General features: G+C 56.9%; 1 protein-coding gene across 2 annotated transcripts in view; it reads left to right on the top strand.

Moving 5' to 3' along the window:
* Nucleotides 1-16,538, top strand: part of LOC105474977 (DnaJ heat shock protein family (Hsp40) member B6) — an 84,076-nt gene extending 67,538 nt beyond the window's left edge. Inside the window, exons 9-10 of one of the 2 annotated variants that reach the window (XM_011729931.2) lie at nt 8,619-8,825; nt 15,060-16,538. In XM_011729931.2, coding sequence (XP_011728233.1) covers nt 8,619-8,825; nt 15,060-15,142 — 290 coding nt within the window. In that variant the 3' untranslated portion in view covers nt 15,143-16,538. Of the gene's footprint in view, nt 1-8,618 lie in introns of both variants that reach the window. The other variant, XM_011729929.2, reaches the window with a different exon arrangement.
* Nucleotides 16,539-17,787: the final 1,249 nt, after the last annotated feature.

Below are 17,787 nucleotides of genomic sequence, written 5' to 3'. Positions count from 1 at the left end.
AGAGCACAGAGACCTGTTCATATGGTGGATGTAGCAGTTTTTAAAAGTGAATGTAGATTTGAAGTCACGACGTCTGTGTGTGAGTTTTTGGGGACACGGTTCAGCCTATAACAGGGGAAGTAAATCAGGTATAAAAATGTGTCAAGGTGAGTGGAACTAAGGGGAGAGAGCTGTGACATGAAGCATCACGCAATAAAGAAATTCCTGCCTATTAGAAACAGAGGTGGGAAGGGGACTGAGTATGCCCTGACCTCTGCAGCAGTGGCCCTCCTGCCGCTGTCTCCATGCGCCCCTCCCAGACCTTTCCAGTTCCCCAGCAGCGGGCCGGCGCCCCGCCTGCCTTCTCTGTTCCGGAGGCCGGCTCTTCCTGCATGTGGACCCTCTCAGAATGGTTGGAGCCCGGAGCCCACAGGCTGCTCATCTTAGCAGAAGCCTTGAGGGCTCCTCTCCCTCGGTCGCTGCGACGGAGGGAGCCCGTCCACCCTCTGTGGCTTCCGTTCTTCAGGCTGCTGTTGTGTTGAGAGCGGTTCTGCTGCACTCAGCCTTGACAACTGGGTTTCATCCTCGTTGTATTTTCTTACAGAGATGGCATCTCCCTATGTTGCCCAGGCTGGTCTCGAACTCGTGGGCCCATGTGATCCTCCCTGCTTGGCCTCCCAGAGTGCAGGGATCCCAGGCGGGGTCCGCTCTGGCCTTGTCCTCATTTTAAAGATGAGGGGACAGTGGAAGCACAGGGAAGGCACCTCTTCTTCTCTGAGCTGCACCCCTTCCACGGACACCCATGCTTCCACGGACACCCACGCTTCCACGGACACCCACGCTTCCACGGGCACCCATGCTTCCACGGGCACCCATGCTTCCACAGACACCCATGCTTCCACGGGCACCCATGCTTCCACGGACACCCATGCTTCCAAGGGACACATGCTGCCCATGCAGTGGCGGGTGCAGCACAGTCCCACTGCTGAGTGGCTTGGCCTGCAGCGAGTCCCCCACCACCTGCCATGCTCTCCTGCTGGCCATGGGGCGGGCATGGGGTGAAGGGGTTGCCTGTGGTGGCCACAGGGCCATGTGTGCTTTGAGTTAGGAGGCATGCTGGCCACAGCACGGGGCAGGCGTGGGGTGAAGGGGTGACCTGTGGTTGCCGCAGGGCCATGTGTGCTTTGAGCTTGGCGCTGTCACGCTACTCGGCATCCATCTCTATTCAGAGACAAGCACCTCCCGGGCTGGCCAGACTGCTCACACCGCCTCCACCTCCGTAGGCTGAGGGAGCTGGGTCCCAGGGGAGGGTTGTGGGCAGGGCGTGGCAGGAGAAGTAGCAGTGTGTCTTGGGGGGTCACTGTTTCTTCCATCCCAGGGGCCTGCGGTACATGGGTGGCCCCGATTTAAAACAAGGAATATGGAGCCTGTGGTTTCTTATTTAAAGGAAGCCACTGTTTGACACCTGCACTTTTCCAGGGCAGGGTAAACTGGAACGTTGTTAGAATCGGGAGCAGTCATCACCTTGGGCCACGGAGAAACTCCACGGACCCCTACTTTCTCCATCAGCCTTCTGGTCTGCCTTCGTACTGTGAACCAGGAGTATCTGAGATGGTCTCAGTCAGCGCAGGAAGTTTATTTTGCCGAGGTTGAGGACGTGCCCGTGATACAGCCTCAGGAGGCCCTGACGACAGGTGCCTGAGGTGGTCAGGGCACAGCTTGGTTTTATGCACCTCGGGGAGACATGAGGCGTCCCTACACACAAGATGTACGTTCCGGAAAGGTGGGACAGCTGGAAGTGGGGATGGGGGCTTCCGGGTCATAGGTGGATAAGACAAATCGTTGCTTTCTGTTGAGTCTCTGATCAGCCTTTCACTGAATACATAATCCACGTGTGAGAGGGGGTAGAGGAAGGGCCACGTGTGCCTTAGTCTGGCTCCGTGAAACAACAGGGCAGAGGAAGCAGTCAGATACGCGTTTGTCTCAGGGGAGCAGAGGGATGACTTTGAGATCTGTCCTTTGTCTGCACCTGTGAAGGTAAGCTGTCCACTCACATTGCCAGGGTGAAATCCCACACAACTGCTCTAGGGTAAAGATCTTGAGCCCCACAGGGAATTTCCTTGTGCACAAATTGTGAGGGAGGTGTGTGGCCTTTGTTTTTTTTTGAGACGTTGTCTCACTCCTGTTGCCCAGGCTGGAGTCCCGTGGTGCAGTCTCAGCTCGCAGCAACCTCCGCCTCCTGAGTTCACGTCAAGCGATCCTCCCAGCTCAGCCTCCTGAGTAGCTGGGACTGCAGGCGTGCACCCCTGGGCCCAGCTGTAGCCACCTTCTTTAGGAATAAAATGGGAGGCAGGTGTGCCCAACACAGTTCCCAGCTTGCTTTCTCCCTTTAGCTGAGTGATTTTGGGGTCCCGAGATTCATTGTCCTTTCACAATACCTTGTTTCCCAAATTAGCAACCAAGGAGAGCGGTTACATTTGCCCCGGGGCTTTAGGGGGAAGTGCGGCCCACCCTGTGTGGACTCCCAGCGGAACCAGAGGCTGCTCCAGAGACTGCAGTGCCTTCCTGTCCACCCTGACCCAGGAGCCTCAGTGTTGAACGAGGGGCACTGGCTGTTTCTTGAGGGTGGGAAGGAACACCTTTCAGCCTACTGTGCAGGGTTTTTTTTTAAGGCAGGATTTCTGTTACCCAGGCAGGAGTGCAGTGGTGCGATCACAGCTCACTGCAGCCTCGAACTCCTAGGCTCAAGCAATCCTCCCAGCTCAGCCCCCCGAGTAGCTGAGACTACAGGCGTACACCACTACACCTGGCTAATTTTTTCTCTTTTTTGTAGAGATGGGGTCTCACTGTGTTGCCCAGGCTGGTCTCAAACTCTTGGGCCCAAGTGATCTTTAGCCTCCACTTTAGCCTCCCAAAGTGCTGGGACGACAGGTGTGAGCTGACACTTCCAGCCCTACTGTGCAGTTTTGTTTCATTTTCTTTTTTTGAGACAAAGTCTTAATCTGTCACTTAGGCTGGAGTGCAGTGGTGTAATCACAGCTCATTGCAGCCTTGAATCCCCTGGGCTCAAGTAATTCTCCCACCTCAGCCTCCAGAGTGGCTGGGACTGTAGGCGTGCAACAGTGCACTGGGCTAATTTTTGTATTTTTTTCTTTTGATAGAGATGGGGTCTGTCTTTTTTTGATAAGGAGTCTCGCTCTGTTGCCCAGCCTGGAGTGCAGTGGTGCAATCTCAGCTCACTGCAACCTCTGCCTCCCAGGCTCAAGCGATTCTCATGCCTCAGCCTCCTGAGTAGCTGGGACTACAGGCACATGCCACCACACCCAGCTAATTTTTACATTTTTAGTAGAGACGGGGTCGTCATGTTGCCCAGACTGGTCTCAAACTTCTGACCTCAAGTGATCCGCCTGCCTCGGGCTCTCAAAGTGCTGGGATTATAGGCGGGAGCCACCGTTCCGGGCTGAGATGGGGTCTTTCTGTGTTGCCCAAGCTGATCTCGAAGCTAAGCTGGTCTCAAACTCCTGGGCTTAGGTGATCCTCCTGCCTCAGCCTCCCAAAGTGCTGGGATGACAGGTGTGAGCCACTGCGCCAGCCTGTGCACACGTGTTTTTAAAAGGATTGGTGTAACAGTTACTTGTGTGAACACATTGATGTGGTCTGGGCCCTTCCCTGCACGAGAGGACTGGTGGAATCCTCAGAACTGCAGGCATGTGGAGCGCCGGAAGCAGGGTCCTTGGGTCACCGACAGGCCAGCCTTCCAGGTCCTCTCGCACGTGGGACGCAGCGATGGTAGAGATAAGAGGGTGGTGTGGCAGGGAACTCCTGAATCACACAAGGGCGTGTTGTGCGATAGCTGCGTGAGCTCTAGCAGGATGTTCGAGAGCATGTCCTGGGGGCGCTTTGCCGTGGGAGAGGGTGTTGCTGTGGGAAGTGTGCTGAGTTGTGTGTTCCTCGGCCCTCCGCGTGGCGCCTGCTTCCAGGCTGTGCATGAGGCTGGCTTGTCCCGTCCTGGGATGCTGGCAGGAGTGCGGGTCTGTGCATTCCCACATCTTGTGAGGCACGTTTCTCAGCATCAGCAGCCCCAGCTCCTTCCTCCTCGTGGTCCTTCCTAGTTGTGAGTGGGAGGCGGATGGGCCGGGGGGCAGGGTTGCTAAGAACACCTGCCTTACTGTCTGGGGGGTTCCCAGGGTTCACGCGGTGGCCCTGTCAGCCCTGAACACGGAGAGCCACTGCCTGTGAGGCCCTGGGGCATCTCTGGAGAGCCTGTCATGGCCTGGAGCTCACCATGCAGTCTCCTGGGACCTTGACAGACTGCACCAGGCTGCATCCTGCGCCAATGAAACCCGAACCTCGGGGCTGATCCCATTGTGGCCAGGAGGGAGATGGGATAATGCTGGGCCTGGGAGGGACTGGGAGGCCGAGTCCAAGGCAAGGGCCGTGGGGCGGTGCCTGTTCCGGTTCTCCTGCAGCCGGTCTGTCCGTCCTGCCTGCCGCGACTGCTCTCCAGCCACTTTCTCTTTTTTATTTTTCCTTGCTGGAAAGCTGTAGGAGGCAGTGGGGTGGGAAAGCTCCATGCACAGTGTAGGTTAGAACCTTGGAGGCAATGGCTTCACCTGCCAGTGAGGTGGGGAACAGAGCCTCCAGCAGTGCCGGCATGTAGCTGGGGCGGCTGCAGCAGGAGGACGCCCAGAGCCTTGGCCCTGAACAGATAGAACCATCGAGGCCGAGTCGGGTAGTCCTCCTGTTCAGACCAACTGTGTGTCCCTTTTGTCAGACAGCTGATGACCCCTGCTGGCACATCTGCGTCCCAGCCGGGAGGCGGCCGTTCCCTGTCCATGCCAGCCGTGCACCGTGCCCACGGGAGGCTCAGTGTGGGGGTTTGGAGCAGCGGCGTGCTGTGTGACTCCCCAGGTGATAAGGCGGTCCTCATCTCCACCTTCATCTTCTTTCCTCAAGTCACTTTTCCTGGCACCTCACTAACCATGAGGTTTCATGGGAACCTTGGGGAGTCCCTTGTGTGCTTGGCCTGGGGACACAGAACTATGTCTGACCGCTGGGGCCAGAAGGGTTTGCCGAGAGACCAGACCTGAGCAGCTGCTGTCTACCTGCCACGTGTGCCAGCCCCAGCCCTCCTCCAAAGTGAGTGGGGGGAGGGAGGCTTCTGGGTGTTGCCGGGACCTGGCCGGGGGCGGAGCGGCTGAGCCGTGCAGGAGAGGATAGGGATGCAGGCGTATCCGCAGGAGCCAGGCTGCCCTGTGGATGTGGCTGTGGAGCCTGCACCTTTCTCCCCCAGTCACTCCAGGGCTGCTCTGAGCCCGCAGCTGGCCAGCTCAGCGGCCCGGGGTTAGAAGGAGTGCACCGTCCGTGCCTGCCCAGTGGCCTCAGCCTCTGAGGAGATGATGCAGGGAGCTTTGGATGCTGCAGGTGTCTTCAATATTCATTTTCAAAGTATCAGTTTTCAGTCTCAGTGGGGCCTTTTTCTAAACAAACGGTAGAAGCAGAACCTCTCCCAGAGCAGCTCCGAAGGAGGCCGGACCTTGAGGGCGGGAAGCCCTGGTTGAGGCTGGACCAGAAGCCTGGCCCCCAGGCGATGCGATGGCAGCCCCGGCTGACCCACAGCGCTCTGAAAACGGGTCCTTGGACACCCGCCCAGGGGCGTGTTTTCACCTGCGGACCAGGGGTGCGGGGGACAGTGGGAGGCGGGGGTTCCCAACTGCAGCTGAGCTGGAAGTGCGTAATTTCAAGTGGCAGCGAGACTGGGCATCCCAGAGCCAGGATGAGCCAGGATGTGTGGGGTTACCCTGCCCCCCTTTTCCCTCCCCACGGAGTGGGGCGGGTGAGCGGCTCCCGCTTGGCTCTGAAGCTCCCGGGCACTGGGGTGTGTGGCTGGGCCAGGCAGTGGGTGGCTCTTCTGGTGGCAGTCACAGAGCTCTTGCTGCATCACTGTGCCGGGGAAGACTTCACAGCTCTCGATATTTAGGGTCCAGTTCAGTGTGTCACACACCAGAAACTTTAAATTTTTTTCTCAAATGTTCTACATTAGTTGGCAAAGTATAATCTTCAAAGTCATGGCGGAGTATTGGGTGTAATCCTCCTGGAGGCGGGAACGGGCTTGGCACCGGCAGGTTCCGGTTGGCCCTTTGCTGCTGTGTGTGTGGGTCCCCTCGTCTCTCCTCTCTCCCTCCAAGGTGGGACGTGGTGCCCTGGGAGCAGCTGTGCTGAGTCTCTCCTTGGTGTCCAAGGGGCTGGGACGGTCCAGGGTCCACAGGTGTCACCGGGGCAGCCTGCCCCTTTGAGTTTCCGTGTCAGATCTGGAAGCCATGTTGCCACACAACAGCAAGTTCGCAGCACTGTCTCCATGTGTCCCGCTCTCCTACCAGGGTCCAGGCAGCTGGGAAACAGCTTGGTTTGCTGAGAAGCTGCATCCTGGGTGTCCTTGTCCCAGAGCCCTCCTCGCTCCCAGCCTGCAACTGGGGCCTGGTCAGGGGACCCTGGCATATTTCCTCCTGCCGCGGGCACACTCAGGAAGTGCTGTGTGTGCATGACACCCGCACGCACGGCCTGTGTGCTGGGGGCTGTTTTCCTTCACTCACATCATAGAATCGCAGACAGCAGCCCTGCCACCTGTTCATTCTGCCCGTGAGCACACGGAGTTCCCAAGGGGAGAACTGGCCCCGGGCTAGGTGACCCCTCTCAGCTCAGCAGTTCTGCGTGATGCCGAGACATGCGTGTGTTCTCCTGGTGTAGCCATCTCAGCAGGGGCCCTGGGGTCCCCTGGCAGGACGTGCGGGCCAGTATTGACAATGGGTGTCATAGGTGAAGGACGTGCAGGCCGGTGTTGACAATGGGTGCCATAGGTGAAGCCTCACAGCCTGCATTTACGGTGCATGGTTAAATGGTCCCCAAAATTACATTCTGTGTTCACAGTGTGGGGAAATAGGATGGGGGTAGAAGGTGACATCTGAGGCCTGCGCCTCCTCTTGGGTTTGCTGAGTTCCAGAAACGACCGAGCCCTGTGGGCGCCGTGCTGCAGCTTTAGGGTTTTGTGAGGCTTGCCCTCCCCTCTGGGGACACGCAGGCCCCAGGTTGCGAGTTGCCCAGGTCTTGGAGATGAATTCTGCACTCGTGTGAGGGTCTTCCTTAGGTGAGCATCACCATCGTGGTCTCCAAGGACCAGAGCCTGGCCTGAGGGGACAGCCTGAGAGCAGGTTCCTTCCTGACCTCAGAGCCAGTTGTGTCCGTTGTGGGTGATCACATTTGAGCTCCTGGGGTGGGCCCCGGGCCTGGCACTCAGCATGGAAGTGGCGTACGGGCCAGTTTAATTGGAGAAGCCCCTGAATGTCCGTCGATCTCAGTCCGTTGCGTTTCAGGCGCGTTTCAGTGGCTGAGTGCTCCTTAGTGCCGGCGGGGAAGTGAGGAGGACGGGCCGCCTCTGGCATAAACTCCGTGCTGTGCCACGGGAGGGGTCTGCCTCGCTTTACATCTGCGCAGGGCTCGGGGCCCGAAGTGCTGGGTGCGACACGTTTTAGACACATTTTAGAGTTTACAGAGGGACGAGGAATCCACCAGCTACAGCCTCACATGCTTTGCTCCTGGAGCTGCTGCTGCCTCCCTCACATCCACACAGCGACTGTCACTCACACCTTCAGAGAATCACAGTGGAGATCATTCTGCGAATATTGTTTTCTTATTTTTATTCCTCGTATCCATCAGTGTTCAAAACATTTTTTCTGTATTTTTTTTTTTTTTGAGATGGAGTCTCACTGTGTCCCCCAGGCTGGAGTGCAGTGGCCGGATCTCAGCTCACTGCAAGCTCCACCTCCCAGGTTCTCACCATTCTCCTGCCTCAGCCTCCCGAGTAGCTGGGACTACAGGCGCCCGCCACCTCGCCCGGCTAATTTTTTGTGTTTTTAGTAGAGACGGGGTTTCACCGTGTTAGCCAGGATGGTCTCGATCTCCTGACCTCATGATCTGCCCGCCTCGGCCTCCCAAAGTGCTGGGATTACAGGCGTGAGTCCCCGCGCCCGGCCTCTATTTCTTTTTTTTAATGCACGGCCTTCCAATGACTTTTTCTGTATTTCAAAAGATTAATAAAAGCACAACTTTTCAGAGCATTGAGGAGCCGGCCTGTCTTGGGGGTGTGTGTGTGTTGTGCGGGGCCAGAGCTGGCGCTGCACTGGCGTGGCCCTGCCTTGGGCGGAGCTGTGGCTCCCCTGGGCACCGTTGCCGCGGCCACAGATTTATGAGGGTGCGTCTTCTGTGTGTGGACTCGGAGGATGAAATCGCCAGCTGGACCCAGAGCCTTTCTTCCCCAGGGTGGCCCAGCTGGCTGATTCTGACAGGGAATTTGTCAGCCCTGGGCTGTGATTTCAGGGGGGCACTCTCGCTCTTGGAAGGGGCGTGTTGGTTGTGCCAAAGCTGGTGGGGCGGGGAGCCGCTTCTTCAGGAGGGAGCGGGGTGATTTTCAGATGACTCTCTTCCCACTCGGAGCCTTAAGTTCTGGCCCCGGCGGTGCCACCGAAGAAAGGCGATAACCTCTTTCTCCTCCCCAGAGATGACGCGTCTGTCAGGGAGACCTTGCTCTGGAGGGGGCCGGCTGCCGCTCACTCACGGCCGTCTCTCTCCCACTGTGCTTGCAGGTGTGGCCGACGAGGATGCCCTCGCTGAGGAACGCATGCGGAGAGGCCAGAACGCCCTGCCAGCCCAGCCTGCCAGCTTCCGCCCGCCGAAGCCGCCCCGGCCCGCCTCCCTGCTCAGACATGCGCCTCACTCTCTCTATGAGGAGGAGGGCGAGCAGGACCGACCTCGGGCACCCGGGCCCTGGGACCCCCTCGCGTCCGCAGCAGGTGTGCAAAGGGAGGCAGCCGAGGAGCAGGCCCAGAGGGAGACTTCCGTGGGTGCCAGAGGACGGCGAGGACACAAACCGCGCCTGTGCTGCTGTGTTCTGACCTGAGCGGGCGGGGGAGGGCGGGGCGGGAGGAGGTGGCTTCGCTCTGTTCCCCTCCCGCCCGCAGCCCCCACGCCACGGTGGCTCCGGGCCCCCCACCGTTAAAACCGGGTCCCCGTGTCCTTTACACAGTGTGTTGCTCCCCAAAGGATGACAGAGCTGCCACAGCAGTGCCAGGTGCTGCTTTTACCGTAGACGTGCCTTTCCGTAGCTTTCAGCGTAGAGCTTGAGGCCTGTGGCTTAGGCCAGGCGGTCTGGTGCTGGGGGGGTCTGCATCTGCTCCTGCCCCTCCATCAGCTTCACCTTCTCGTGCCTTCTTCTGCGCTGGGTGCAGAACAAAAGACCCCTCAAGTCAGACGTCCTTGTGAAGCGTAGTCTGCCCGTCACCCGCCGTGGGGCTCTTGGCCGCCCTGCCCGCCGCCCACCTCTTAGGGAGCTGGAGAGTCTCTGAAGTGAGTGCCCCGGAGAAGTTCTGGGTCGCCCAGAGGACGTGCTGTGCATGTGGGCTTGGCCCTGACTGTGTACTACAGCCCAGGGTCTGTTTAGTGTGAACCGTGCATCGGTTGGAAGCATTTGTGCCCCCTCTGGTTCTTATCACTGCACACAGTGAGGGGACGCAGCCGCTCCTGTCGTGCAGGAAGATAGGGATGGCTGATCTCTGGGTTTGGGGGGCCTGAGCGGATGTCCTGAGGTTACTTCTGTGGATGTGGGCGGAACAGCACTGCCTAAGCAGGACAGGAGAAGAAGCGGGGAGGCCTCTCCCTTTCCCTTCATGGAATTTTCTGTTGAAAAATTAGCCCCTTCCAGTCCTCCTTGGATGAAGCACAGTTGCCGGTTACGCTTCCGAGGAGGACGGAAGGTGCACCCCCAGCCATGAGAGCCTCAGGACGCGATGCCTGTGGTGGGCCCAGCAGCCCCTCCAGCTGGCTGGCCGCCCACCCTGCTGTGCTCGACTTTGCCATGTGAGTGTGCTGTGTCACTGAGTGATAAACAGAGGCAGTTGCAGGCTGTGTGCACCCAGAAAGAACTCCCCATGCACTGAGTGGGTGTGGGGGAGGCTCCCCAGGATCCCTGCACTGAGTGGGTGTGGGGAAGGTTCCCCAGGATCCCTGCACTGAGTGGGTGTGGGGGAGGCTCCCCAGGATCCCTGCACTGAGTGGGCGTGAGGGAAGGCTCCCCAGAATCCTTGTACTGAGTGGGTGTGGGGGAGGCTCCCCAGGATCCTTGTACTGAGTGGGTGTGGGGGAGGCTCCCCAGGATCCTTGTACTGAGTGGGTGTGGGGGAGGCTCCCCAGGGTTCCCTTCATTGAGTGGGTGTGGGGGAGGCTCCCCAGGGTTCCCTTCATTGAGTGGGTGTGGGGGAGGCTCCCCAGGATCCCTGCACTGAGCGGGCGTGAGGGAGGCTCCCCAGGATCTGTTGTGCACTCCTGGTACTGAAGGGTCTGAGGGCGGTAGGGAGGGCGCACTGTTTGTCGATGGGTCTTTGCAAGGTGCAGGATAGAGCAGGGTCATAGCTGTAGTGTCCCTGAACCACTGGGGTGAGGAGGCCACCGGAAGCCTGGCCTGTGAGGAGCCTTGTGATTTCCCAGGCCCCAAGAATGTGGTGCACAGGTGCGAGCCGCCTGGAGGAGCCATGTTTAAAGTGAGGTGAGACTCCTGGAACAGCACCCAGCACAGGCCTGAGGCCACACCCGTATTTCAGAACTGGGCTGGTCTCCTCCTCCCAGCGACTGTAGCTGTGGGCAGGACTGATGTGGGAGGCAGGCGCCGTTCTCCCCGCGCCTCACGGCTTTGCCAGTTTGTCTCCTCGGCTTCCCTGCCATGCACCGTTTCTGAGGGGGAAAGCTGGCTGACTGCTGAATCCCAACACAAACCCTTACAGCAAAGAGACCAGTGATGGCTTTTGTTTCTGCCCGGATCCTCTTTGGGGAGCTTCCGTCCCAGAGCTTTTCCTCTCTTTTTTTTTTTTTTTTTTTTTTTTTTTTTTGAGACGGAGTCTCGCTCTGTCGCCCAGGCTGGAGTGCAGTGGCCGGATCTTGGCTCACTGCAAGCTCCGCCTCCTGGGTTCACGCCATTCTCCTGCCTCAGCCTCCTGAGTAGCTGGGACTACAGGCGCCCGCCACCTCGCCCGGCTAGTTTTTTGCATTTTTTAGTAGAGATGGGGTTTCACCGTGTTAGCCAGGATGGTCTCGATCTCCTGACCTCGTGATCCACCCATCTCGGCCTCCCAAAGTGCTGGGATTACAGGCTTGAGCCACTGCGCCCGGCCGCTTTTCCTCTCATTTGTTTCCTTTTTAATCGCTTCATAAGATCTTGAAGATACCAAAGTAACCATCAAAGATTTAAAGATGTGATTTTCATACAAATATATAATGAACACATGTCAGAGACTTTTACTTAAGTTCTTATTGACAGATGACAAAGCTGACTCAATGGATGATTCAGGAAGCTGCTGCAGAGTTGGAGACAGAACTAGAGTGAAATTGCAAAGCAGGGTGGTTTTGGTCTCTGCAGAGGCCATTTGCGACTTACTCACCAACTCCAGGGTGCTGGTGGGTGACAAGAAAGAGGCTGAGCAAGGCTCCGCCCCTGCAGGCTCACTCATTGTATCGGGATCAGAGCACCAGCACCACCAAATCGGAACAACTGTACATGCCTGCAGACAAGGGCATGTGCTAGTGTGGGCATGACAAAGTCACACGGGTGCAGACCCCTTAGCTCCAGCCTGCTGGGTGTGCTGACCAGGGGACTTTGTAGCGGTAACACAGGCTCCTGAGTCAGGATACTGGTTTGCTGCATTTTTGTGTCACTGAAGGTCTCTCTTTCCCCGAAGCCCCTTGTCACGGAAAACCCATGATTCTCGGCCAGGCCTCTGGGTGCCTGGAAGATCCCACTATCTTTTTGTGGGATTGGCATGTCCTGGGCAAGGTTCCTGAAAAAGGAGTACGCAGTGAGGAGACCGGCCACCCAGCAGTATTGATGGCCCCTGCTTTGGCCTCCAGCCGTCTGACCAGTCCCTGAATCGAGTAGGTCTTATTGGAGCTCCCAGGAGTGAGCGAGCTTCCACTCATGGAGTCACAGCCAGGTGTGCAGCCCCCAGGCCTGGGCGGTTCTAGGGCATGATTTTTTTTAGGCTGGAAATGAGCTCTGACTTGAGATGCACCCCTCAAAATACGGAACGTACTGCTTCTGCAAGAATTTCCCCTCCTTGTGTCTGGTGTGATTGACAACGGGGTGCAGTCAGTGGAAGCAGGAATGTTGGGGAGTACAGGGTACTGGGGGTGCTCCTATCCTGGTCAGCAGAGCGGCGGGTCGGCGGGGAGCGCCTGTCCCTGCTGCGTGGTGTGGGGTTCCCTGGCTGACATTTGCTGCTGTGTGGAGTCCTTAACCCCAGCACTCGCCCTGCCTTAGTTCAGAGGACAGAGGCACTGCCGGGAACCCACCCGATCCTAACTCAGGCTTTGGAAAGGACGAGTGAGATTTTGTGTTTATGAATTCCATACCTACTGTAGGAATATCAAGAACATGTAACTGTTAAAAAAGGAAAAGTAAAATGACTAAACATGAAAGAAAGAGTAAAACAGGTCCTTTACTTTTTTGACTGAGGAAAGCAGCCTGTCCCGGAATGCTGTAGGACGGAATGCTGTAGGACAGAATGCTGTAGAAGGGAGCTCCAACTAAAGATTGCAGTCTAACCCTGCCCTCAGCTTTCAACGGCTCGAAGTTTGTCTTTTTAATGAAACTAATTTGTGTATTTATACTTAAGGGTTTTCAACAGTTTCCAGAAGTCCTTTTCTATCAGGACGAATTTTTAAGTAGTCGCTGATGGGAGAGTGTGCCTCTGTGGTCTGTGCCCGAGGCTGGCAGTCCCACGAAGGTCTGGAGCCCACGAGCCGGTGCCCAAGGCCATGTCTGTGATTCGCAGGAGGTTCAGGTGACAGGAGGGCCTGCTCTGTTTTTCTCACTTCAATTTTGGACTTTTTTTTTTTTTGAGACTGTCTCGCTCTGTCACCCAGGCTGGAGTGCAGTGGCATGATCCCGGCTCACTGCAACTTCTGCCTCGAGAGTTCTGGTGATTTTCCTGCCTCACCTCCCGAGTGGCTGGGACTACAGGCGCCCACCACCACATCTGGCTCATTTTTGTATTTTTAGTAGAGATGTGGTTTCTCCATGTTGGACAGGCTGGTCTCGAACTCCTGACCTCAGGTGATCCCCGGCTTCAGCCTCCCAAAGTGTTGGGATTACAGGCGTGAGCCACCACGCCCAGCAATATTGGAGGCTTGAAGAAGACCGGAAAGGGGTTTCTTTGTGGCGGACCCGCCCCTCGCCACCCTCCCCGGCAGCCCCAGGGCGGTGAGGGTGACTGCAGTGTGGTCACCTCAGGCTTTTCGGCCCTAACTCGTAAAGGACCAGCGGCAGCAGTTGTTTTAAAGGAGCTCCTGTTACTCCCTTTGTTCTGGAGTCTTGGTAAAGTTTGCTTTCCCGAAGCTGAGGAACCTCAGGCCGGGCTGACCCCCCACCCCGCCCCCATCCCACGGGGTCCCTCGGGTCCTGGGGCACGAGGATCCTCTGGGGGACACGGCCTCCGAGAGCTGGCTCTGCCCAGGCCGCGCTCCAGTCAGGGGGGGTTCCCTGCGTGCTCCTCGGGAGGGAGATCTCCTGGCTTCCTCCCGCTTCCTTTCCTTTCCTCTGCGTTTTCTGCAGAGCCGCCTCCCTGCTTTGGAAGCAGGTCCTCAGCGGCCTGGCAGCCGCCAACGGCGCACATGCCCCTCCGTTCTTTCTTTCTTTCCGTAACTTAAGGCCCATTTCCTAAAAACGCAGCATGGAACGCTTGGCGGTTCGCAGAACGCGCATCTTGCGCTGCTCCCTCGTAGGGCGGTTAGGACGCGCTCGGCTCTAGTGGAAAGCTGCGAAGGTGGCAGCCTCCACAGTGCACAGGCCACAGGCGAGTGGCGTGGTGTGTGGCTGTGGGTGTGGACTGGATCTGCAGGCTTGTCCCCTCCCGTGGAGAGCTGTCGGGGTCCGGGCAGTGCTCAGTGGTGACAGCCACGGCACATTTGAAAGTCCACGTGTGTTTGCCCCACTGTGGTCCAGGACACGCGTGAGCCACACTCAGTGGACTTGCACCTGTGACATGCTGGTCAGCATGGCGGCCGTCAGCTGGGCGTGGAATGCATGTGGTTGGAGCCCGGCACTCGGCCCACCATGATTGTGATTCTCTGGGGCAAGTCCTGACTGTGGGCAGGGCCTGAGGCCCCGGAGAGGGCTGTGAGCAGGCTCCTCCCAGTGAGGCACGATGCCACGATGTGAAGTTGCGTGGGTCTTTGGAGTGTTCTCCTGGCAGGTCGAGGGCCCGTGCGTGTGGGACCCAGGCCCGCCCTGCCTGCTGCCGGCCATGTTCCTTGTGCCCCGTCATGTTGACAATTGTGGCCAAATTCAACATCAGGCCCGTTTCCTGCACCCATGTTGGCACACACTGAGTCCAAGACAATTTCTGCAGAAATGAATCCAGAGGTGTTTATTTCTGGCACGTTGGATCAGATGTTCAGAGGGTGGGCGTCTTTCTCCCTGCGCTTCAGCTGGATCAGTCAGTGTCAGCCGTTGGCTTTAGCAAAAGGAAAATGAAAGGTTACTTTCCTCCAATAAGAAATGGGACTTTCCCACGCCGGATGGCACAGAGCCCGCAAACGTGAGGCCAGTCCACGCCAAGGCTTTGCCTGCAGACAGGCTGCACTGCGGCCGGCTGGGGAAGCAGAGGAGACCGCGGACACCCTCCCCACAGCGGGGCGCAGCTTTGCGCAGGCCCAGTGTGCGCTCTGAAGGGGAGCCCAGGGCGGGGTTCCGGGGCTGAGGCCCAGGGTGGGCTTCTAGCTCTGCTGCTGGGCGGAGCTTGGATAGGTGGGAGCCCTCACTTCTCTGCAGGGTGGCGAAGCTCTCTGGGTAGTGTGAGCGGTTCTCAACGTGCACCTTGGGAAGTCAGCTCCCGTTTTGAGGTGCAGGTGTGGCCCAGATAGACGACTTCATTTTGTTGCTTTTTGTTCTTAACGTGGGGAAATACTGAGAAAACATGTTTGGCTCTTGCTGGGGAAGCAGTGCTGTTCCGCACAGTGTTTTACAAGCCGTGTTTCCTTAGGATTCAAAGAAGGTGGCAAGAGGAAGAAGCAGAAGCAGAGAGAGGAGTCCAAGAAGAAGAAGTCGACCAAAGGCAATCACTAGACCGGACTCGAGGCGCGCGGTGCACCCCCGGACGCTGGCGCTCCCCCGTGCTCGGCGCGCGGTCGTGCACACGCGCTAGGTAGCGGCGTTGGGGCAGGACTGTCTCGAGGCCACACTCGCTCGGCAGGATTATGCGATCACGGATCAGTCAGAGCAGGGTCAGGAGACGGGGCTGACGGCACGGGTGGCGGGGATAGACTTTTGGGATGCGGCCGCGACTCTCTGCTTCTCTCCAGCGCTCAATCTGCTAGCATTTTCCTCTAGTGCTTCCGGATCCTCTTCATTCTTTTCGGCTACTCAACCACTCCGCGTGCTGCTGGAGTATTTCTAGCTTTAGGAGTGCAGTAGGGCGCAGACAGCTAACTGAGTAACATTCATGAAATGAGGCTCTTTCCTGTGGCGGCGTAGTGTTTGAAATTAAAGTAATTCAGTGGAGTGTAACTTAGAGAATATCGCAAGTGACACACTGACTCCTGCACCTTTTCCTCAGAGCAATCCCGCCACACCAATAGAAGGCTGTCGTGAATCCCATCAGATGTAAAATCATTCCTTCTGTTTGCTCTTTTAATTTGCATCCTCTGCAGGTAGTCCAAATTCAACTTCAAATATGGTGTAGGTTTTGCTAGAGTCCATATTTTTTTTTTTCTCGGATTTTTGCTAATTATTGTTAGCAAAATTTTTTGCTCAGCGGCACCCTCCCCTAGTGTCCATGGGTTAGGGCCGTGCTGGGGAAAACGGGCCGGAATTTACACATGCGCAAAACACCCAGAGACAGCACAAGGAGGTTGAACTAATGTTTCAGTTCGCGAACATTGACTCCTTATGAAAGTCACTTCTAACTAGATGCACCCCCTTCCGGTCATTATTTCATTTGCATGATGTATTGCTTCTTCACTTTTTGTTTTTATTGAGCACGGAGTAGAATTCCAGGGCTGCCTTGACTTCTTCCCTGCACGCTCCCTCTCAGTGACTTTCCTTCCCTTTCACATGAGGATCTGCTGTTCATGTTCCTTTTTCCTTTGTCCTCTTGGACTTGAGGGCATTGTGAAAAGCTGTGATGTGATTTTAAAATGCCAGCAATTTTAATCTAGCCGTGTTGAAGCCGGGAAGTTTCTGGCGCAATCCATGTAGCAGTGACCCAGGCTTGGAAGCCAGAAACAAGTGTGATCTGTGATGTTATTTAACACAACTGTTGCCAAAGAGTTGGCTCTGTTTATTTGGTTTTGGTGGGGAGTGGAGTGGTATTTGATGCTTTCTGTGGACAATGCAACCCTAAACACATCATGTATTTGGTGGGGAGTGGAGTGGTATTTGATGCTTTCTGTGGACAATGCAACCCTAAACACATCGTGTATTTTAAGTGCCACCTACGTAAATAAAACATAAGCATATTGAATACAGCTTGCCTGCCGTCCTTTGTAGGCGCCAGTAAGTTGCACTGTTAAGACTGATTAAAAATGAAAGCAATTCTTCAACATTACAATTATGAAGGACAAAGTGGTGTTTTGCGGGCAGAAGTCTTGCTTCTGAAATTCTTCACTGTCAGGTGAAAACGTGACTTTAAAGCTAACACCCCCGGCAGGGCACGGTGACTCATGTCTGTAATCCCAGCACTTTGGGAGGCCAAGGTGGGCAGATCACCTGAGGTCAGGAGTTCAAGACTAGCCTGGCCAACATGGTGAAACCCCATCTCTACTAAAAATCCAGAAAATTAGCCGGGCATGGTGGCGCATGCCTATAATCCCAGCTGCTCGGGAGGCTGAGGCAGGAGAATTGCTTGAACCTGGGAGGTGGAGGTTGCAGTGAACCGAGATCGCACCACCGCACTCTAGCCTGGGGGACAGAGTGAGACTCTGTCTCAAAAAAAAAAACTAACAAACACCCCAGCGCACAGATGAGGTGGAAACCGGCCCTTACGAGGCGGAACGCACGCTTGAGGTGTAAACTCCTGCAGCCTTCGCAGGAAACAGTGAGGCCCCGAGAGGAAAACCTCGTCCACTCGTCCTGGCTCTGCTGGCAAAACCCAAACAGGGCCAGACATGTGCTCAGTGCTGAGGGCCTGGCGTCCGGCCTTCCTGGGGACTGAGGAAGGCAGTGCAGTAAATTGCCTTGCAGGGGGGTTGGGGGGGTGTTTCAAAAACAAGATTAGTCCTTCTCAACTGCTCAGATCCCAGAATCTGCTGCTGAGATTGTGGCGAGGGAGGCAGGTGGTTCGACAGGTTTAGAGGTGACTGTTGTGCCCTCTACCCTGCTCGCTTGACCTCAGGGCGTCCCAGGAGCTGGCCAGGCTTCCTCAGCAGGGACACAACAGAGCCTGGAGCGCCTTCCAGACAAGCCAGGCCACACACAAGACAGTCTCTTGGCAAAGCTGCCAGAGCCCCGTCTTCACACGGTCTGGCTGCCAGGTCAACTCGTGTCACAGGCGGGTCCTCCCGTCACTGAGAGGGAGAGACCCTGACCCCAGGAGGAGGAGGGAGCTAGTGTCCATGGAGCCTGGCAGGTGCCTGGTCAGCAGGTAGGTATCTGCTTCTAAGGTGAGGAGGGGTGCTGGGGTCTACCCAACCCCTGTGCCCAGCGGCCCCATCCCCCTAGGGCGTGTTCAGGAGTGGAGACAGAGCCCACGGCTGCCTATGCCAGCATCTGCT

The sequence above is a fragment of the Macaca nemestrina genome, chromosome 4 (assembly GCF_043159975.1).
Source record: "Macaca nemestrina isolate mMacNem1 chromosome 4, mMacNem.hap1, whole genome shotgun sequence".
Lineage (NCBI taxonomy): Eukaryota > Metazoa > Chordata > Mammalia > Primates > Cercopithecidae > Macaca > Macaca nemestrina.
The sequence above is the reverse complement of the archived record's forward strand: the minus strand, read 5'-3'. Positions and strand labels throughout refer to the sequence as shown.